At 37.9% G+C, this 23,859-nt stretch overlaps 1 protein-coding gene across 3 annotated transcripts in view; it reads left to right on the top strand.

Moving 5' to 3' along the window:
• The window catches only part of LOC149531783 (uncharacterized), a 228,612-nt gene that overhangs the window by 108,741 nt on the left and 96,012 nt on the right, over positions 1-23,859 (top strand). For all 3 annotated transcript variants that reach the window (XR_016359263.1, XM_089811893.1, XM_089811894.1), the window contains exon 10: positions 2,112-2,304. Coding sequence is in view for 2 of the 3 variants with exons in the window: in XM_089811893.1 (XP_089668019.1) it covers positions 2,112-2,304 (193 nt within the window). In the remaining variant the exon portion in view is untranslated. The remainder of the gene's footprint in view (positions 1-2,111; positions 2,305-23,859) is intronic.

The raw sequence follows: 23,859 nt of genomic DNA, 5'->3' as shown, positions 1-23,859 counted from the left end.
AAATGTAAGTCTGGTATATATTCCTGCTCCCCTTTACTGCACTTAATAACTTCTTAATATATTTTTCCAAGAATTGTGTCTTGTCAACTTTCATAATCACTCCTTAACCAATCTTAATTACCGTTCTTTATTTCCAATTTAGTTTTATTTCCGACTTCTTCTCCAATTCTAGCCTGATTATTCCATATTTCATTTTCCAATTTTTGTTGCTACATCCTTGTCCTTTTAAAAATGAACTCTTCTCCCCTTTATATCTTATGTTGATGGAGTCAGAACTCTTAATTGCGCCAAAGCTGAGATTACTTATTATTATTTGTTAAGACTAATTATTATTATTAATCAAGCTTGAGTAGATTCGAACCCAAGAGCTCCCAGATAAGAGGCTCACAACTTACTGTTGTGCTGTAGGTTGTTGTCTAACTTGTGATTATATAATTATATTTTTTATCATTATAATTAAATTCTTTATATTTTAATATTAATATTTATTATCTATTAGTAAATTCTATTTCAAAAGGGGGTATTACATAAGGAAAGTGAGTTCACTTGTGAACTTAGGAAGTACCTTCAATTGCCTTGAAATATTCTATTTCTCTTTGGAGAAAATTTCATTAGTCAAAACAAGCCAAAACTCATTAAGCTTAACAGAGAAAACATTAACTAACTAGCCAAAATTTCAAATCAGCTTAAACCAACTTCGCAATTCCCACCAAGAACTCTCCCCAAAAACATGGACTCAAAGGAAAAGCATATTGACAGCCCCCTAAAAAAATTAAAAACCATAAATTTAAAAATTGGTTAAGCTATACATTATTATTAAATATCAATAATTTTTTTCGTAATCAATATATTTAATTTCTTTATGTGTTAGTAATTTTTATATGGTATTTGTATGGACGTACCCAGCTTCTACAAAAAAATCGTTCTATTGGCATACAATACGAACATACCCATAAGCAACTGAGATGATTAATTTATTATATCAATACAATACAATATATTCTTGTATAATTTAAATATAATACAATAATATAATTATGATATTATTATAATATTATAAAATTATGTTATTATTATAATATAATAATAAACCTATTGTTAAATCCGATTTGTTCATAATTTTTCGTGATATTTTCAAAATATCTTAAATTACTCAGTGTGCTTGATTTGCCATAATATAGATCGCTGCAAATGATAGCAGGGACAACAGTTGCATCAATGCATTGCATCAGCTATACTTAAATCAGAGTAATTTTAAAAATTTATTTATCTTGCCTTCGCTTGAGCAATATTTTCTTAATTTTTTGGCTGGCAATGCTTATCATATCCATCCCCAGAGCTAACCAAGGCTATAGTTTGTTGTCAGCTGCCTAATTTTTATGGGAGCTGCCCAGTGATGTCTGAATGGTGTTGGTAGGGAAGGCAGCTAGTTTGGAATAAGAGATAGATGTTGGCAACAATTTCAATATAATGTTTCATTATTATCATACTTAAATATAGATATGATGTATATAAGTACATTAGTAATAAATGGAATGAAGAAACGCATGCCAGCCGATATGTAAACTTGTGATAATAGCTAGTCACTTTTTGTTCTTGACCAGTGATTTTATAGGAGACATTGCTGTCTTGGCCAATTCTTGATATATTTGGATTGGACTTTTTAATCTATTTTTATATATTCTTCTGTGTGGAAACTGGATGAATTTATTTTCTTTTCTGCTAAATTTAAATATGCTATGTTGTGCCATGACTTTTTGTGTGATTTCTACATTTCCTCTTATTTTATATGATATCAAATGCCAGGCTTCTGGTGTTCTTGAAACCTTGCCATTCCCATCTTCAGGAGATTTCTTCTGTCAAATAGTTCTTTACTTGGAGGGGCCATCTGGTATTATGATTGTTCGAGTTTATGAGAAGTAATGCATGGATCATGAAAGCAATTTCTTTTCTAAAATGTTATTTCTGACTCCTTATTTTAACCTTGCTGATTTTTGAGTATACTCTTTTCAATTGGTATGATGCCTTTGAGTCTATTTTTTCTTTGGTAGCTCAATATCAATTTAATTATTATTTTAATGAATTAAATGGCTGCACAATTTATGTTGCAGGAATTTCGGCAATGGACATCAGATTTGAATGTGATTCTATATCAGGGTGACAAAGAATCACGTTCCCGAATACGGGAGCATGAGTTCTACACGCCTAAAAATATGGTGCTGTTTGATGTGTTGGTTACTAGTTTTGATCTAGCAATGATTGACAACTCCATTCTACAGAAGTTTAAGTGGTCAAGCATCATTGGTAGAGTGTCTTCCTTAATGAGTATTTATGTTATTCTCATCATATTTGGTTATATAGTTTAGACTACCCCTTAAGATATTAATTACTGTTTATCATATTTTAAGATCTGCTGCAATGATGAATGAAAAATGAAGTTTTATTTATTTGATTATGGCTTTTATTTCTAGAGCGATGCTTGATGACAATAATCTGCAAAATAAAATGTTTCTAAATTATATCTGAAATGAATATCTATTTATATTTAATATTAAACTAAGGGGAGAAATAATCCTTAAATAAGCAATTTTAAGAAGACCTTCTGATAAAAGAAACGATGGAGGAGTAAAGACACACAAGGAAGTTACTAAACTAACAACTTAAGAACAAAAAGTTACAAAAAATACCAACTTAATAAGTACGAGATATTTTCCACAAGTAGTCAAATTGTGATATTGCTATTAGGATTTAACTGCGTAGTTTTTTCAGTCAAGCTCATTGACCCATATTTTATGAGTAGTGGTTTACACAAATCCATCTCTCACGACAATAAATAGAACACTTAGAGCTCATTGGATCGGGGTGATGCTCACAAAGGTGAATCACGAGAACTTCTTAGGAGGTCACCCATCCCAGTACTACTCCAGCTCGAGCGTTCTTAACTATGCAGTTTCCTCCATGGTTAAACCCACTCTGCTTGTAACCCCATTTGCAAAACCTTCACCGTGTGTTGTGCCTTATGAACCATTCACTAGAAAGCCCCTTTAGCTCATCAAGTGATAAGTAGGAGATTATTTTCAATGGCAAGTCAAATTGTGATATTGCTATCAGTATTTAACTATGTAGTTTTGAGTCAAACTCACTAACTCATATTTCATGAGTAGTAGTTTATAGAAACCCATCTCTCATGACAATGAACAAAACTCATTATATCTAGGTGATGCTCACAGAGGTGAAGCACCGGGACTTCCTTGGAGGTCATCCATCGAAGTACTTCTCCAGCTCGAGCACGCTCAACTACGAAGTTTCCACTTAGAACCATGGAGGGAACTCTGTAGTTAAGAATGCTCGAGCTGGAGTAGTATCGTGATGGGTGACCTCGTGGCAAGTCCTGACGCTTCACCTCTGTGAGCATCTCCTTGATTGTAATAACCCCTGCTGGTTGCAGCTCAATCAAAGTCCAATTCAAAACTAAACTAGGTTTGACATTTTGTCAAACACTTGCCAAACAATCTCTAATGATAAGTCTTCCTTGTAATTGAATTTATTGCTTTGCATTTTAAACCCATAGACTAAATTTCAGAATATTGGAATTAATTTAGAAGTGTTAACTTTCGCAAAATTACATAACTGTCAGAATTTCCAGAATTTTATTTGGCAATTGAAAATAATAGAATATGATAATGATTGCATAAAACTAAATCCAATTCCCAATAACAAAGGAACCTGATTTTTATTTGTCACACACAATGTTGCTATTCGAGCTGATCCTCCCATATGACGACCGCAGGGTATATAGACCAACCGTGGGCCAAGAAAGAAAAACGCAGGAGCAGCAAATGATATCACAGGCCACCAAAATAATGGTTATTTTGATCTGTAAATCCCCAGGCACAAGTACATTGGCGTCTAGACTTCTCACTAAAACTCACAACCTTTAGATTCTACATGGCTTCCAGTGTGATCACTGTATTCTTAATTGCACAAATCGCACCTCAGCATAATTTGTATACCCCAAACTCTGAATTCTTAGAATTATAACTCCAATCTCCTAGTCATAGATAATCATAGTAAGGAGATTTAACCGATGAAACCTCTATACCTCAGCAGTGACTTCAAGCAATCTTCAAATATTTAGAAACCAGTATACTTCAGCAAGGGCACACAATTCAGAATTGTCACATAGACAACAAAACAAAGAGAAACAAATAATCAGATGCCTTTTTCCATCAAATGGCCTCATATTTATAATCTTCAAATGGCACAAGTTTCCCAAATGCACTTCACTGAAGAAGCTTCCTCCACACAACATTAAAATATAATAAAGTGCCATTATAATATCATTTATTAATTGCTTTTGGCTCAAAAAAGACCTTTTCCAGCATAACAGAATATTGTAACACACAAGGTCACTGTTTCTTGTGCCCATGAGCTAAAACTTTTCATCTTGGTTCCAACAAGCTGTAATATTGAGGTGAGCAACATATAACAACAACAAAAATATCAACCTCAACATATTTAGATGAATAATAATAATAATTCACTTGTTTTGCAAAAACAACTGAAGAAGCATTAGAATCAAAACCTGACAACACCAGAGTGATCCCGACGAAGAAAGATGGTGAATGAACCTGATGGGGTGACTTACTATAAATAGACACTCTCTCCAAGATTCTTGGCGCTCAAACTAGAAGCCTGAAATAAAAACTGAGAGCATCACTCACCTCCTCTACTCAACTGAGCTCATTAGAACCAACAACTTGACTTAACAATAAATAGTAAGTCCCTCAAATGGAGCCAAAACACACCATAGGTTGCTGAAAAGCCTATAATCCCACAACTGAGACTCTCAAATCCCACTATTAGCTCACGAGGGTCGCGATAGTGAACTGACCAAGCCGACTATAATCAGTTCTAAGTGTTCTATTCATTGTCATGAGAGATAGGTTTGTGTAAACCACTACTCGTGAAATATGGGTCAATGAGTTTGACTCAAAAACTACACCAGTGGGTTTAACCATGGAGGAAATTCCGTAGTTAAGTGTGCTCGAGCTGGAGTAGTACTCAAATGGGTGAACTCCTTGGAAGTCCACGTGCTTCACCCCTATGAGCATCACCTAGATCCAGTGAGTTCTAAGTGTTCTATTTATTGTCATCAGAGATGGGTTTGTGTAAAACACCACTCATGAAATATTGGTTAATGAGTTTGACTCAAAAACTACATAGTCAAATCCAAATAGCAATATCACAATTTGACTTGCTGTGGAAAATATCTCGAGTTGGAGTAGTACTAGGATGGGTGACCTCCCGGGAAGTCTTGGTTCTTTACCTCCAATGAGTTCTAAATGTTGTATTCATTGTCATGAGAGATGAGTTTGTGTAAACCACTACTCATGAAATATGGGTCAATGAGCTTGACTCAAAAACTACTCAATTAAATCCTGATAGCAATACCACAACATATTAACTTAATCAAAAGTTACTTAGTTGACCATTATACTGAATATTTCAATGTCACTTTAAGATAAGATAAGATAAGATAATATTAATGTCCAACAAAAAACCACAAGGGTTTATGGGATTGAGCATACAAACTAAAGAGCTGCCCAAAGCAGAAACACCAAACGGTGTCAGAGAAGAAACAAACAAGACACAAAGCCAGAGAAGCCAAGGTAAGGACTAAGGATCCTTCCTTGGTACAAATAAACCATTCATAGAAGGATATAACCATGAACGATCCAGAGTTTTAGATCGTCGCCAAGAACCACTGAAGGAGTGCCGTTGTTTGGAAAGACTGGTACAGTGTCTGATTGATTTGGAAGGAGAGATACTGGATGGCCTTTTCAAGCCCTGTGGAGGAGAGAAGGGGGAGAAAAAGGCGGTAATGAGCTGATCTGAGGTATGACCCTTAGGTATGAGTGACTGTAAGGTATGCTCACACAGTTGGGTGGCCTCACGAAGGTAGAGTGCAAGACACCGCTGGTCAATATAGCTGAAGAAGGCTGAAAGAGAAAAACAATCTCTGAAAAGGTAATAGAATCTCCCTCTAATCTCATAGTAGATGGGACAGTGAAATATAAAGTGGGTCTCAGTCTCAACCTCCGCCAAAGTACACAGTGGACAAATCCGATCCTCCCTAACCATATGGTGGTCATGTCAGGCACGAAGACAGTGAGAGCCAACTCTGAAGGAGCCCAAAGAGAATCGTAGGGGTACTTAAGCACCAATAATAACCTCCCATAATGGTCACAATTTCTATGCAACACCCAGAAAATATAGCATTTTCTATATGTGTTAATATTCTAATTTTTAATTAATTAATAATTGCATAAAATGGTACTTTGGGTGTTGGTTAGACAATGATCATAACGGTCATTAAACTAACTACCTTATAGAAGACTTGCTATTATTTGCAGGTCGTTTGGTCATGACGCCTCTTTAAAATGTTTCTGTGACATGAGCTTGCTTCTAAGAGCCTCCCCCTCCCTAGTGGGACTTTTAAACAGCCAAGCTCATGCTACAAAACTTGTGTGCATGACCCAATCCAAGAACAAACTGAGTGCCTCGCAACACGATGTTGGATAACCAAGCCATCCCTCCCATTATCTAGAGACTATTATAAGCTTCTCAAAACTCTGAAATCACGATTTTGCTAAAAATCATAACTGGAGCTTTTGTAACACAAAACCATGATTTTTTAGAATATAATATCAAACCCTTGATCCAATGCTGAAGTCACACAAGTTTATGAAAAAACATCAAAACTCTCATTTTGTAGGAAACATAAAACCCACAATTTTCTCAAAACATTGTCAAGAAGCAACAGGAGGAAAAGACATTTTTAGGGGATAAAATCATGTGAAAATTCTCTTATATTAGAGAAGTCACTGCTTGGGAAAAAGTAGTGCAAAACCCTTTGAGTGTAGAAAAGCGACCAACCTTTTTGGTCATGAGAACATAGAACCCTTGCAGATCTAAAAGGACTTCACTTTTCTTGTGAAAAAATGGTAAAGATATCTATGCGTAAACCACAATTTTTGTATTAAAAATATGCCAAGAACTGAAAACCCTTGATTTTATTAAGAAAATTGTGCAAAAAATCTTTAAGAAATTTTCAAAACTAGAAAAATAGAAAATTTTATTTTATAAATAAAATCCACCACGAAAATACCAAAGAAATTGTGTTTTAAAAGATCGGACAATTTTTCTTTAGAATTTTCCTAAGTAATTAAACCATAAATTTTATTGGGAAAAATCACCAAAAACCAACCTCTACTCTAATACCATGAAAATATTATCAGTTGATATTCAATATTAAAAAGGATAGGAATACTTCTTAAAAAAGCAATTACAAGATCTTTCCATGAAATGGTCGAGAACTAAAGACAATACAAATTTTTTATTATTAGTTGATATTCAATATTAAAAAGGATAGGAACACTTCTTGTGAAAAAATGGTAAAGAGATCTATGCGTAAACCACAATTTTTGTATTAAAAATATGCCAAGAACTGAAATCCCTTGATTTTATTAAGAAAATTGTGCAAAAAATCTTTAAGAAATTCTCAAAACAAGAAAAATAGAAAATTTTATTTTATAAATAAAATCCATCATGAAAATACCAAAGAAATTGTGTTTTAAAAGATCGGACAATTTTTCTTTAGAATTTTCCTAAGTAATTAAACCATAAATTTTATTGGGAAAAATCACCAAAAACCAACCTCTACTCTGATACCATGAAAATATTATCAGTTGATATTCAATATTAAAAAGGATAGGAACACTTCTTAAAAAAGCAATTACAAGATCTTTCCATAGCGGAAATGGTCGAGAACTAAAGACAATACAAATTTTTTATTACGAAACTAAATAAACAACTTAAATACTAGAAAGTTAATTACGAGATTTTTCTATAGTGGCCAATAACTAAAGACAATACAATTTTTTAATTACTAAACTAAATAAACAACGTAAAGAATAGAAAGTTATGTTTATACTAACTGATTGACTTAAAAGAAAGTTACTGACATGACCATTATACTAAATATTACAATAAAACAAAATGTCTATTATTTAGCATGCTTTTCAACATTTCATAATATTCTACCTTGCAGTGGGCTGTTACATTTCTCTCTCTTTTAGATTGTTACAAGGAGGAATTGGTTGCCCATTGTTTTCCCTGTTTTTTGTGGTTCTCTTTGGTTGCACAGTGCATATCCATAACTCAATATCAAAGAAACAAGGGCAACTGATTTCGTATTACACAAGTCCTAGTTGTGCCATCATTTTGTAGAGTGGAGAAAATGTGACACACATCCTTGCATTATATATGTCATTGATTCGATTCAAGTCTAGGGAAGGAAAAAAATGTGATTGAAAGCCTTATTTTTCAAGCCCTTTTATTGATGTGCTGCAAGTGGTTAATTCTAAGTAGATGGTGCATCTATATGTATTAGCTTTTATTTCTGATACGACAACTGTTCAGGTTAAACATCATACGTTGGTGTTTTTAAACTATCATCATAGGAAGCCATATTAGTGTAAAATGTGGAGATGACTATTGAAGAAAACTACTAAATGGAGTTATAAAATGGGATTAGCATTCAAGTTTTAAGAAATTACAGAACATGCCCTTTGACTCTCCAAAATGAGAAAAACTCAGATTTACATTAGTTAGCTCTTCAGAAAAGCGCAACAACAAAAAAATTATTTCTTAGGCTAGTATATGTAGCACTTCAGCGACCAATATGCCTCTTGGGTATAGTTACAGGTGGCAAATGATGTTGCATGGGTAATAATGCCTGTTATGATTAGCCCATATCTGTACTAAAACAGTTCACATGGTTTAATCAAGAAATTAACTTAGATCATGCTTTGGTACATCTTGCAAAGGGATGAATGTCATTGCTGATTCAAGTCAGTAAATCTCAACTTGGAGGTCTACAACATAATGAGTTCATTTTTACATTGACCCAACAAAATATCTCACCCATGCCTAGTCCACGTAAAGAATGAATGCTGGTAGGGAGGAAATGGATAAAGAACAAGCTACGCTTCAGAATTCATCACACTTGATCCTTTATTGGTTGGAATATCTTTTCATCAGCATACAATGTTCCTGTAGATCAACAACAAGATCAGACATTCTGCCGAGGACCACATTGATGTACCTACAGCCTCAAATTCCCAATGCTGTTAACAAGAGTAGGAAAATCTCTTTTTCTTAGAGCACACATGACGGGCTAGGGCATGGCTAAATTGTGCCACTCGATATTCAACCAAAAATGCCAGCAGCAAGTTGGAACTATGTTCCACGGAGTTTCCGGCATAGGGATGGTTTAGGGGATGGGGTTGTGCTTCCAATATGGGTATGGTGTAGGGCCAATTTTTGGGGGACAATAGAGGACAACTATTATAAAATAGAGAATATGAAAAAATATTCAAATATGCATATGATAACATTGATAAATCATTCATCATAGACATTTTAGAAGCTTAATACTTAGCATTAGAGTTGAATTGGGATTTCAGATTTCAATTAATCAGCATAATAACAAAATTCAAATGCTTTCGTTGTTGTCAATATAGGACATACATACCAAAAAAAATGTCCAAAGGCTCCAAATTTCAAACATGGAATGGCTTAAAATATTAAAATGTAATACTATACTAACTCCTAAACAATAAACATAGAAGTTAGCAATAATATATTGCAGTCCATAATCAGTAGATGGTAGCTCTAAGAGTCTAAATCAAGTAGATTTGACACCCTAACCTCCTCTATCAACTATGGTTCGCTCCTCAATCAACTACCCCTTCTCTTGCTGACCTCCTTTGTGATTTTGAAAATGAATTTCTTTTTCTTCTTTTGGGTTATTTTATGCTTATATTAGGTTTTGGTCTTTTAAAATGTGGTTTAGATATCCTTGTGGGCCAGTCTACCTTTTTATTGAAATTTGAAAATGCCTTAATTTTAACACTAACGATCCAAAAATGGCTTGTTCCATAGGGGACAACTAGAAGCTCCCATGATGGGTAGGAGATTTCTAGAAGTTCCCTAGTCGGCCCAACGACTTCTAGCTATACCCATGTATCTCATTACTCTCAAATTGGTCTTTTGGGGACAATACCTGATTTAGCAAAATTGGATGCCTTTGGGGATTGCAAATTCTTGTCGTTGCCTCCTCGGACCATCGTTGGGATAGGTTGGTGGAATTTTGTAGGAGATGCATCCTTGTGGACCATAGACTTGGAATCTATTGGGATTGAGTAGTGTGGTTAGGTTTACAATGTCTATTGTTTTGTTCAATAGTAATGGTTATTCAACTCTGTAATTGTTGATATTAGTTGTTGGTTTTGGTTAGTTATGAGGATAAAGTATCAATAGGCATTGATTGATTGATGGTTGTGTTCCACTTGGCAGCTGTCAGGTCAGTCAAACATATTGTCTATCTTCAAGGAAAGTATGATGATTTAGTTGTACTAACTCCGATCCTTGATTGATCATCTTTGGTCTTCTTATGTAATAGTTTCATGTATAAATAAATAAATATCTTTATTATTACTTCATGGATTTTATTTATTAAATATAATAGGAAACATTTGACATTGTTGTTGTTATAAACTTTAGCCAAACATTACTCATAAACAAGAATCATGGCATTGTGATGGAACAACCCATTGGTGGGCCAGTACAAGCAAATGAATACTAACATAATCAATTGATACGAAAATAATAAGTCTTTCGAATGTGTTGTTAAGAGATTACTTTGGGAGGGAAGATCTTGTCATCGAAGTCCCTAAATTTGGTATCTTGGACAACTTCATTGTCAACGTAGATGTTGATAGTTTCTTGCAACGACTCCCAAGGTTGGTCATACCTCACTTCCTTGTCCTTTAAGACCTAAATGAAGAGAGGGATTAAAAGTTGAAAAGACAACAAATATTTCAACGACATAGGGAATCAAATAAGATAGGTGTGACACAATTAGAAGATGTAAACATAGGAATTAATGCCTTGGCATCCAAATAAAGACAAAACACAAATCCAAAGCGATCATAAAGCGATGAAGGGATTGGTTAGAAGCTCTATTCGATTGAGAGAACAAAGTGATGCCTATCCAAAATCCTTGGCCAAGTTAGGTTAGTGGTATAAATGCTGTTGTGAGCACTAGAGGTCAGAGTGCTAGCAGTTAGAAGATAAGTTGATGGAAGGTGTCCACAGCCTCATCAGTTGACTAACCGATAGTCTAACAATAGGATGTTGAGTGGCAAGACACGGGTGTCCCAAGTTTAATCCCAGGTTAGGGAGGGCCTTTCTTGATAGGTTGTGTGGGGATACATAAGGGTCCGCAGTTGGGAAGTTAATCCCGTGACAATGCTTCTCCTCTCTTTCGGATGCCAAGGCTTGCACAACATAGGGACATCATCTGCATTTTCTCCTATATCTATTTCATGATTTAGCATTTCAATTTTTTTGGTCTTTTAAATTCTTGGAGGTCATGGTAATCCTTCGTGTATATTCTTGTTGTCAAGTCAAGTGGTGAATGATCAAGCTTATATGAAGCCCATCCGAAATCCTTGGCCAAGGTAGGTTAGTGGCATAAATGTTGCTATGATCACTAGAGATCATAGTGCTAATTTAGAAGATAGGTTGATGGAAGGTGTCCACAGCCTCGTTAGCTGACTAGCTGACACTATAACACCAAGATACTTAGTGGCAAGACATTGGTGTCTAAAGTCTAATCCTGGTTAGGGAGGGCCTTTCTTGATAGAGATTGTGTGGGGATACTTAAGGGTCTGCGCTTGGGAAGTTAAGCCCATGGAAATGCTTCTCTCTTCTAGATGCCAAGGATTGCACAACACAGGGACATCATCTGCATTTTCTCGGGTATCTGTTTCATGATTTCGCAGTTTGAAACTCTTTGGTCTTTTAAATTCATTGAGCTCATGGTAATCCTTTAAGTATAGTCTTGTTGTCAAGTCGAGCGGTGGGTGATCGGGCGTATATGATGCCCATCTGAAATCCTTGGCCAATGTAGTTTAGTGGCATAAGTGCTGTTGTGATCGCTAGAGGTTAGAGTGCTCGTAGTTAGAAGATAGGTTGATGTAAGGTTTCCACAGCCTCGTTAGCTGACTAGTCAACACTCTTAATACTAGGATGCTTAGTGGTAAGATAGTGGTGTCCCAAGGCTATTCCCAGTGTAGGGATGGCCTTTCTTGATAGAGATTGTGTGGGGATACTTAAGATACTTAAGAGTCCACGGTTGGGAAGTTATCCCTATGGCAATGTTTTTCCTCTCTTCCGAATGCCAAGGCTTGTATGATACAAGGACATCATCTGCATTTTATCAGGTATTTATTTGATGATTTCACATTTCAAATTCTTTGAGTTTACGATAATCCTTTGTGTATATTCTTGTTGGCAAGTTGAGCGATGTTGATCAAGCTTATATGATGCCCATCCAAAATCCTTGGCTAGGGTAGGTTAGTGGCATAAATGTTGTGGTGATTACTAGAGGTCGGAGTATTAGCAATTAGAAGATTGTTTGATGGAAGGTGTCCACAGCCTCATCAACTGACTAGCCGACACTCTAACACCAGGATGCTTAGTGGCAAGACAGTGGTGCCCCAAGTCTACTCCTAGAGTAGGGAGGGCATTTCTTGATAGATATTGTGTGGGGATACTTAAGAGTCCGTGGTTGGGAAGTTAAGCTCATGACAATGCTTCTTCTCTCTACCGGGTGCCAAGACTTGCACAACACAGGGACATCATCTGCATTTTCTCAAGTATCTATTTGATTATTTCGCATTTCAAATTCTTTGAGCTCATGGTAATCCTTGGTGTATATTCTTGTTGTTAAGTCGAGCAATGGGTGATCGGGCTTATATGATGCCCATGCGAAATCCTTGGCCAAGGTAGGTTAGTGACATAAATGTTGTTGTGGTCACTAGAGGTCAGAGTGCTAGCAGTTAAAAGATAGGTTGATGGAAGGTGTCTACGGCCTCGTCAGCAGACTAGCCGACACTACTAGGATGCTCAGTGACAAGGTTGTGGTGTCCCAAGTCTAATCCCAAGGTAGGGAGGGCCTTTCTTGATCGAGATTGTATGGGGATACTTAACGGTCCGCGGTTGGGAAGTTAAGCCCATGGCAATGCTTCTTGTCTCTTCCGGATGCCAAAGCTTTGTAATATTCCCATTATAAAATAAATTCTAATTAAGCTATTGTAATTGGGCCAGTTGATTTAATATATTTTGGACCCATTTTTATTTTGTTTCCACAGTTTGTGTTGTCGTTGGCTATCTTTGTATACTCTCAGAGAGTTTTCCTCGACGGTTATTTTAGCACGACTTGTAGGTAGTCATTAGGTATGCAATTTGGATTATTTCGTTATACTGGAAATTCCTATTGGAGTTCTCTGTCGTTGCCATTTTGGAAGTGAAAGATCTTCCCTATTTGGTTTGTCCGGTTTCGGTGGGATTCAACCCTCACCCTATTCCATTGCCTACAACACTTTGCTAGGATCTGGCAAGTCAGAGCACCATCTTTTGGCAATTATTAATTGAATGTTGTTTGTGTTTGAATCTCTATTCTTGTTTGGCATTATCTGATGAATTCAAAATTAATAGTTTAAAGTGCAGATCTGAAATCATTCTTCTTTGTACCTCCTCCATTGATCACAACACTTTGCGCAATTACTGTACGACCTCCAAGCTAAGCCATACCTCCTCCCAACCAACTCTACGGCCTCCACTTGCTCACCATACGGACCCTATAGTCCCTATAGTATGACTACTGTGATAACCATTCTCTTCACTGTATGACTCCCTCATACCTTTGTACGGCCAAACTGCTAGCCGTACATCATCTCTCTCCCACCGCATGACACTTTTGGTGTCTCATAACATGTACGATCGTCAGCCTTGTTCGTACAGTCCATTTGACATCCGTACAAGTATTCCAGTGGCAAATATATTGATTTTTAGGGGAGTTGTATGTATGGGTCATCACATTGGTATCAGAGCATTGATCCTGCTAACTTGTGGATAGTGAATGAGAGTTCATAGTTGGAAGAGAAGAAGAACCCATTCTGTTGATAGAATGGCTGTCGAACTGGAACCCACAGCTATCGAACTTGTGGCACTACTGAGAGAACTTGCGAGGAATTAGGCACATATCAGTGATACTAAACAATTCATAGAGGAGACTCTCAAGAAGTTGGCAGATAATAAAATATCCAGAGAACAAAATGGTCACAGTGCAGACTTGGTGCTGGGTAAAACAAACCCTCATCCCCGACGGACGGAGACACCACCCAAAGGGAAGCAGTCGACTTTTGAAGAAATGCAAGAACAATTGAGAGAAGACTGGAAGAATGCGAATTTTGAGGAAGATATATCTTACAAGACTACGCAGATCAGAGAATGAGATATCCTGGAGGCGGAAATTAAAGATATTTTAATGATGATCTCAGGATGAAATTGAGTAAAGCAAATTAGTCTCCATTTGACGAATCCGGATCTGGATCCATATCTGTACAAGTGTGGGTAATGAAGGCCGATACTTACTTCCAGTTGAATCCTATGCTAGAAGAAGCAATTAAATTTGCTGCATTACACTTGGAGGGAGTTGCACATGAATGGTGGCATCATGACACCATCACACTGGGGCATGATCAAATAAATACCTATGCAGAATTCATTGAGAGATTGATAGATCGATTTGGTGGTAAAGATCCAGAACTCAATTTCAAAGATTTGGCACAACTAAGGCAAACTGAATTGGTTGATCAATACATTGCGGAATTTCAGAAAATCTCTGTTTTGGTCACGAACATTTCTGAAAGAAGACAGACAGTGCTCTTCATGGACTGGCTGACAGAACTGTTGAAGGGTTGGGTAAAATGGTTCAATCTTGCCACCCTGTCGGAGGCCATTAAGAAAGCACAGAGTATGACATCATCGTTAGCATCATCCTCTCGGGGTTACTCACATTCCAAACCATCGATGTTTTCGATGGACAAAGATAATAAACCTCCGCTGAGGAAGCCGTTGTTAGATGAAGCTACCAGACAAGAGCTTCGAAGGAAGAAAATATGTTACAACTTCAAAGGACCATGGGAACTTGGACATAGATGCCTCGGGAAAGGAAAGATCAACTATATTGAGGTCGTGTCCGATGATGAGGATGAACATGAAGATATACCCACTGAAGACAGCCAACCCGATGAGGACACCAAAATGGTTAGTTTGAATCATATGGAAAGAATTGCAGCATTGGTACGACACAAAGGAGCTTTTGCCCTAGCCAGTAGCCCAAGGTGCACAATGTTTCGTGTATGGGGAACCCTTCAAGGACAAAGGGTTATGGTGATGCTTGATAACTATTTACTCTAAACTTCATAAACTCTTCTTTGGTGAAACAAAGAGGTCTACCTATGGAGATGTACGTACGATTTCAGGTCAAGGTTGTTGGAGGGACTCTGCTGCCTTGCACACACCTTGTTCCTCTGCTAAGTATGACAATGGCGAATCACACGGTGACCGAGGATTTCTTCATAGTGGACCTTGATGATATGGAGGTCATTGTAGGCAATGGATGGAGACACTTGATGAATAAACTCAGAGCTTGAAACGGATGGACTTCACTTTTGTTGTTGATGGAAAGAAGGTTGTTCTCCGCGGTATGACAAATGAAGGTTCAAAGGAAGTTTCTACACATTGAATGGAGGCAATTTTTTGGTGTAATGACGTTGCTTGTGTTGCACATTGTTTTGTTTCGGTGGAACCTATAAAATGGAAACAAACACCTCCCCAGGATGATGATCTCTAGAATTTTCTAAATAAACATGATAAAGTTTTTATTGACATTCCTCCTGGTATATTGCCTCATTGTGAGTTTGAACATACTATCGAGTTGGAAGCTAGAGCCAAGCCGGTCATAACCACACCCTACTGCCATCCGAAGAAATTCAAAGATGAGATCGAATAGACTATTCAAGAACTCTTGGATAAAGGATGGATCCGTCCCAGTTCTCGCCCCTTTGCGTCATTAGTGGTATTGGTCAAAAAGAAGGACGGGACAATGGACATGTGTGTGGACTATTGTGCATTGAACAAAAAAGCAATAAAGAATAGATATTCCATTCCAAGGATAGATGAGTTGTTGGATGAATTACATGGCGCAGTCTATTCTTTGATAATAGATCTCCTTCTGGATACCATCAGATCCGCATGAGGAAGATGTGGAAAAACGACCTTTCGTTGTCACTACAGGCATTATGAGTTCCTGGTCATGCCATTCGGATTAACAGGTTGCATTTGGTAGTTTTCAATCATGCATGAATTGCATCTTCGACAAACAATTGTGTAAGTACTTACTAGTATTTTTTTGATGATATTCTTATTTATAGCTGGACATAGGAAGAGCACTTGAAGCATTTGGACAAAGTCCTATGGATCGTGAAGGATCAATCCTTGTTCGCCAAGCGATCCAAGTGTGAATTTGGTACGACAGAAATATTGATCTTGGGGCATGTTGTCAGTAAATATGGAGTTCAAGTTCATCAGGAGAAGATTCAACCTATCCTTGATTGGCCTCCCTTGAAATCGCTCACGGAGTTGCGAGTATTTTGTGTACTATCCAGTTTTTACCAGAGGTTTGTAAAGGGATTCTCTCAGCTCAACGCCCCATTAACAGATCTGACAAGAAAAGGTTCCTTCCAGTGGAATGAAAAAGAATAACTCACTTTTGATAAGCTAAAATAAGCAATGAGCAATCGTCCTATACTTGAATTGCCTGATTTTGCTCGACCTTTCATTCTGGAGTGCGACACATTCGGAGAAGGCATTGGCACGGTACTGATGCAAGGAAGACACCCCATAGCCTATGGGAGAAGGAAGCTTACGCAAATAGAACGCTTATATTCCATTTTTGACAAAGAGATGTTGGCCATAGTACATGCACTAACTAAGTTTCGACAGTATTTGATGGGTGCCAAGTTTGTTGTTCGTATGGATCATAATAGTCTGAGATTTTTTTTTGGAGCAATGGGACTTGAACGAGAGGTAACAAAAATGGGTAAGCAAGGTTCAAGCTTTTGATTTTGACATTGAATGTGAAAGGAAAGAACAATGTGGTTGCAGATGCTTTGTCTAGAAAACCCACTATCTGCTTACTGACCCGTATTTTCAGCTGACTTGAAGGCACTTTTGTTGGTGGAATATTCCAAAAACACATTTGCCTATGAGGTAATGGATGACAACACCTAGAATGATCGGTACAAAGTGGTGAATGACATCATTTACTATAAGAATCAAATATTTGTAGTACGGGAATCCAAATTGAAGTAGACAATCTTGAAGGAAGTCCATGACTCACCCTTGGCAGGACACCCAAGCTTCCTCAAAACTTACAGATGTCTCATGGAGAGGTTTTCATGGAAGGGTCTTAAATGAAACGTATTGCAATATGCAAGAGATTGTGCGGTTTGCTAGCAAAACAAATCCGAACATACTCTACCCGTCGGGTTATTGCAACCTCTGCCAATTTCAGAATAGAAGTGGGAAAGTATCTTGATGGTTTTCATTACTGGATGGTTTTCATTACTAGACTTCCCAAGGTGAATGGAAAGGATTGTATTTATGTGGTGGTTGACAGACTGATGAAGTACACACATTTCTTCGTCATCTCTTCGGACTTTCAGGCCGTACAGGTAGCCGATCTATTTTTTAGAGAAGTTTTTTGTTTGCATGGGTTACCCCAAAACATTGTTAGTGATTGGGATGGACGATTTATTAGTATCTTTTGGACATAATTGTTTCGACTGATAGGAACAAAATTGTCACCAAGCACTAGTTATCACTCTCAGACAAACGAACAAACGGAGATTGTGAACAAGTGGCTTGAAGGTTACTTTCGGAATTACGTTTCGGCACAACAATGGGCATGGGTCAAATGGATGCACCTAGGGGAATATTGCTACAATACCACTTACCACATGTCCATCGGGATGACACCGTTCAAAGCACTATACAGGTATGAACCCCTTTCCTTCATCGACATAGTTTTGGGTGACAGTCGCACAAGGGCAAGGGATTGGCTTTAGGAGGGGCAAAGCATATTGAGATGCTTGAAGGAAAACTTACAACAGGCACAAAATCAATAGAAAATCTTCGCCGATAGACATCGAATTGAGAGAACTTTCGAAGTGGGAGACTTGGTCTATCTTAGACTTCAACCATACCAGTAATCATCATTGAAGGAAAAGGGGAAAGAAGAATTGAAACCACGATTTTATGGTCCTTATCGGGTAGTTCACCACATCGGTAAAGTTGCCTATGAATTGGAACTTCCAGAGGGGAGTCGTATTCATAAAGTTTTTGATGTCTCCTGCCTTAAAAGAAGCTATGGGATAGAATGTCACGGTAGCTGCAGACCTTCCACCACTCAATGAAGAAGGAATGCTTGTATTGGAACCAATTGAGGTCATCGAAGTACGTGAGAAGAGACCTTGCGAAACCGCATGGTGAAGGAATATTTGGTACGTTGGAAACACTTATTGTTGGATGACGTGACATGGGAGGGCAAACACAATCTGCAACATCCAACATTGCATTTGCTTGAGGACAAGCAAAATTTGGGACGGGAGGACTGTAATGTTCCCGTTACAAAGTAAATTTTAATTAAGCTATTGTAATTGGTTTGGTTGATTTAATATATCTCAGAGCCATTTTTATTTTGTTCCGTAGTTTGTGTTGACGTAGGCTATCTTTGTACTCCCTCGGATAGATTTCCTCGACAGGTCTTTCAGCTTGGTTTGTAGGTAGTTATTAGGTATGCAATTTGGATTATTTCTTTATACTACGAATTCCTGTTGGAGTTCTTTGTCGTCACCATTTTGGAAGTGAAAGATCTTCCCTATTTGGTTTGTCCGATTTTGATGGGATTCAACCCTCACCCTATTTCGTTGCCTGTAACACTTCGTTGGGATATGGCAAGTTGGAGCACCATCGTTTGGCAATTATTAATTGAAGGTTGTTTGTGTTCGAATCTCTACACTTGTTTTGCATTTTTGATGAATTTGGAATCAATAGTTTAAAGAGAATGAATTCAGAATCAATAGTTTAAAGTGTAGATCTGAAATCATTCTTTTCGGTACCTCCTCCATTTCGCACAATACTGTGCGCAATTATCGCATGACCTCCAAGCTAAGTCGTACCTCCTCCCAAACGACCTCCATATACCCAACCATATAGCCTCCACCTACTTACCGTACAAACCCCATAGTTCCTACTAGACGACCACTCTGCTAATGATTCTCTTCACCGTACGACCCCCTTATACCTTTGTACGAGTCGACTGCTAGCCGTACGACATCTCTCTTCCATCGTATGACACTTTTGTGTCCCATAGCATACTATACGGCCTTCATCCTTGTTTGTACACTCCATTTTACATCCGTACAAGCATTCCAGTGGCAAATATATTGATTTTTAGGGGAGTTGTAGGTACGGGTCATCACAACCTTGAACGAGACAAGGACATGATTTGCATTTTATCGAGTATCTATTTCATGATTTCACTTTTCATTTGATGTATACATATTTATTGACATTTATTTAAATTGTGTTATTTCTCTATTCAAATTTTTAGGATTCAATTTGGTAGTTATAACTAAATTTCATGTGAACCTAGAATTTGAAATATTAGTTTATCTTTCTATTATATGAATTGTACTTAATAGTTAATTTGGAATTTCCCTTTCATGTGAATGAGTAGAGTAACTGATATAATTGTCACTCCTTTCATTCAAACAAGATCGTAATGGTATTTTATTTAATTAATGATTAAATAGACTACGGAAAAATTAGCATGTTACAAGGTCAATTATATTATAAGACCTTTCATTTACATAGTCTGACATTTCTATGGCACATCCTCTTCATCATGATTATACAACACTTCTTGTAGACTCCCACTTATCTCATGTGATAGTTTACTTCTAGCATATGACCTCCTATTTGGAATACATCAGTTACTCCTAGCACATGTTCTCCTATTTGAAACCCATGACTTTAATATCAATCTCATTAAGGAAAAACTTGATGTTTTTATTATATATGGCCTATACACTTTCGGATTCATGTATTGGTAGGAAAAACATTTGTTTAGCGAACAAATTGAAATGCAACATTATCAACATTTGGTGAATTTACTTCATTACCATAAAGTGGAATTAGTGATTTGAACAACTCACTCATCTTCTTGTACAACTTCATTAGTGAAAAAAATTGAGATCTTATGACATTAATGAGTGAATACGATTGTACAAACTTCTTTTGCTTTTACTATGCAACATTGTAAATCCTATTCCAGCATTTCCAATGTCTGTCTAGTTATCTTTGTCTGGTGGTGCCTTGTACAACCTACACTAGTACAATCGTCGCATTTTGTTGCATGGTCTCATGTTGAACAACGATTTGAGCAAGCTTCTCATTGTTTGCAACTTACATCTTGACATTTCATTTACAGCTCAAAAGACACTTGCACATGTTAATTCTAGTAAGTTAAGAATTTCGTTAGGGGTGAAGTACACGCTTCCCACATCTGACAAACACTTTAGTTCATTACACAAGAATTGTCATTCCATTTGTGCAATGAAATTCCTTGATGTGTGCCATGAGTTTGGGGTGGTTTTGAAGGTCTTAATTTGGGCCTGGTGGTAGGGTTGTTGACCCTAGACCTTGCAAGGGACACACATTCTTGATCCTCACTTTGTCCATTTGAATTTCCGAGTACATTAAAAGTTTGGTTTGTGAGGTATGCTACAAGTTTGTGATTGTAAGGCTCGTAAAGTCTTCATCTACTATATTGTCATTAGTCTTCTTGAATAATACTTTTCTATTTACTCATCTAGAAGATGACTTTTTTTTTAGCATAAAAATTCTATGTTGTGTTTCGATATTATTGGTTATTTGATTATGAATTATTATTTGTATTCATTATCTGCATTGGGTAGTTGTATTCCTCTTGGTAATCGTTGGGTCCTTTGAGATATTATGTACCGTTGAGGAACATAGGATTATCTAATTAGATGAAATTTGGTTCTTGTGCCTAAGATTTAGGCTCACATGTTCTCATTCTTACCTTTTTTACTACTATAAATTTCTTCCACAATTTTGTCGTAATTACTCAACAATTTGATCTCCGTTTGAAATGTATTTCTCAGTGCTCATCATGAAGCTTTGTGACAAAGTAAAAATGTTAAGCAATAATCTCAACCACTATTCCTCATAGTGTTTCTGGGAACACGCTTAACCATTAATCTTTTAGCCTCTTTGCAGTAGCACAAGTGTTGTTGACTAAGCTATCTCCCGCGCTTTGTCCCCTCCATCAACCATTTCTCCATCTCTCGTCTCTCCCTATCCAATCACGCCCTCGTTAGCCTTGAGCTTAGGGGTTCTCCTCTCCCCCACTTCCTCGCCACCTCCCCCCTCTTGTGGATGCTCCCCTGCCACCTCCCTCCTCCTGCAACCAGTCCCCGTACTCGCTCCACTTGTACATCCTATTTCTTCACTGATAGTGACCAATACCTCTTTGTCCACCACCTTAGATGGGTCCTCCCTTGAGATTCTTTCATCGACTTTGGAGATGCTCCCTCAATGTATGCTAAGCTTGCTCTCGCTTTGTAGGAGGCCACCCTCCTTTCCAATCCACACCACATCTTCCCTCTCTTATGTAGCCCCAAGCACAGGAGCCGTTGCCCCATGAATCAATTATTTGACGAGGAATGCAAGTCCTTTCACTGCTCAATTTGCTCGGCTTTCTGCACATTTTCTGCCCCCTTGTTCATCCAAGTGAGGCTTGCTTATCGTCACTTTCTTCACAACAAGAAGAGGTTGTTCCTCGTGCAATGTAGATCTGTTTGTGTGTCTCATATGCATTCTTCAAAGCTCTTCTAGAATACCCTGTTCCCTTGCTAGCCTACCCTTTCCCCCACCTTGGATCACCCTCCCTTCTCTCCCACACCTCCACTCTTTACGAGATCTCTGACCAATCCCCTCTCCACCACATCCTTTCGCTCCATTGCCACCTCTTTATTTCCTTCGACATTAGTGAGAGTATTAGATGCATGAACAATAATGAGATAGTGGATGAGGAAGGGTTCCGAGTCGAGCTCTTCAAGCTTGGTATTTTGACTTTGGGTTCCTTTCTCATAGTGTTCTTTAATGGAGTAGTTTGTACTGGCTAATCCTGAGCCTTGGTCACAACATATTATCTATTTGATTCATAAGTCCGGGTCAACTGTAAGCCCCAACAACTGGAAGACCATCACGATTGGGCATACATTTGCCAAATTGCATGCCGGTGTGATGAACACTATCTTATCCAAGGAGCTTGATTGACGACATTATCGGGCTAGGGGGCAAGTTGGTTTATGTACTGATTTCCAGACCATGGACCATATTTTGACTCTTCAAACTATCATTGAGGAGGCTCGACATTGTTCTGTGAAAGCCTACTATTGGTTTGTAGACTTTCACAAAGCTTTTGACTCTATTCCTCAGATGGTTCTCCTCCATTGGATTAGGAAGATTAGGATTTCTGAGATTCTTTTGGCGGCTATAATGCGGCTTTATGAGAGTGTTGTGGGTAGATTTAGGATTCTGAAGGGGTTCTCGAATCCTATTTTGAGCACTGTTAGAGTGAAGTAGGGTTGCCCTCTCTCCCCTACTCTTTTTGGTATTTACATTGATGAGCTTGAGGCTTTCGTTTAGGACTTCTCACTCCCTAGTGATGGTTGCTACTTGCACCATGTTTTGATCTCCATTTTACTCTTTGCCGAATATGTGGTTCTTTTGACTTCTTCTTGGGAGGGGCTCCAATGACTTCTTGATGGTTTGGGCTCCTTTTGTGACTTGCTACAGCTAGTTGTGAACTTGAGGTAAACTCTAGTGATGGTCTTCAACTGTTTGAGGACCTCACATCTGCATTTATGCTTTTAGGGTGAGGAGGTGGAGATCACACCCTCCTATATAATGTAGGGGTTAAGTTCCGACCCCCATTTTAGTATGTTACCTGCCATGCAGCCCCAAGTGAATAAGGGACTTGGTTCTCTGGCTATGCTTGAGAGATAGTGCTTTAGACATCATTTTCAAGACACCACAACCAAGATGTCCTTCTTGGGCTCCTTGGTTAGACCCACCGTCCTCTTTGAGTGTATTGTGTGGGATCCTCTCTCGTCGAGTCCTATCGTTCTTCGATTGAGAAAGTCTAGACCATCTTTCTGCATCTTATTAGATGTCATGGTCCACTCCCCATAATATTATCTTGGTCGAGTTTGAGGCTCATCTTTTCAGGCTTGGGACTATCTTTGATTTGGTCTCCATTGGCTTTAGGGCTTCGCGAACTCTGATAAGGGTCGTCATAGGTATTCTTACCTGGCCTATTGCTCTTCATAAGTGGTTGTTGGGCTCGATTCAGCTGGCAGAGCTTGTTGTCAGTTCACCCAATCCTCTACTCTTCTTGGTTTGATTGGATTGCAATGGACTGCCTTCCCACCTTCCAGTTCCCTTTGGATGCCCATGCTCAACTACTCCCCCCTAGTGGGAGCTAAATGAGCATGTTAGGGTGTATATTTACATGCAATATATTATCATATGGAGTAACACTCTAGGGGGACTATGACCAAAGATGGCCATTTATGTGGAGGATTACATGGTTATTCACGATTCGATTATTCTGCGCCCTTGATACCTCACTCATTGCTGGACTCATGCCCTCTACAACTCTCTGAGGTCTTTTAGGGCGGGCTCTCACTGACTACGTATTTAGATTGATCACCAGATTGATAGGGC

Source organism: Cupressus sempervirens, chromosome 11 (assembly GCF_028749045.1).
Source record: "Cupressus sempervirens isolate cs-2001-9-10 chromosome 11, ASM2874904v1, whole genome shotgun sequence".
In the NCBI taxonomy this organism is placed as follows: domain Eukaryota; kingdom Viridiplantae; phylum Streptophyta; class Pinopsida; order Cupressales; family Cupressaceae; genus Cupressus; species Cupressus sempervirens.
This window is presented reverse-complemented; position numbering and strand designations above follow the sequence as displayed.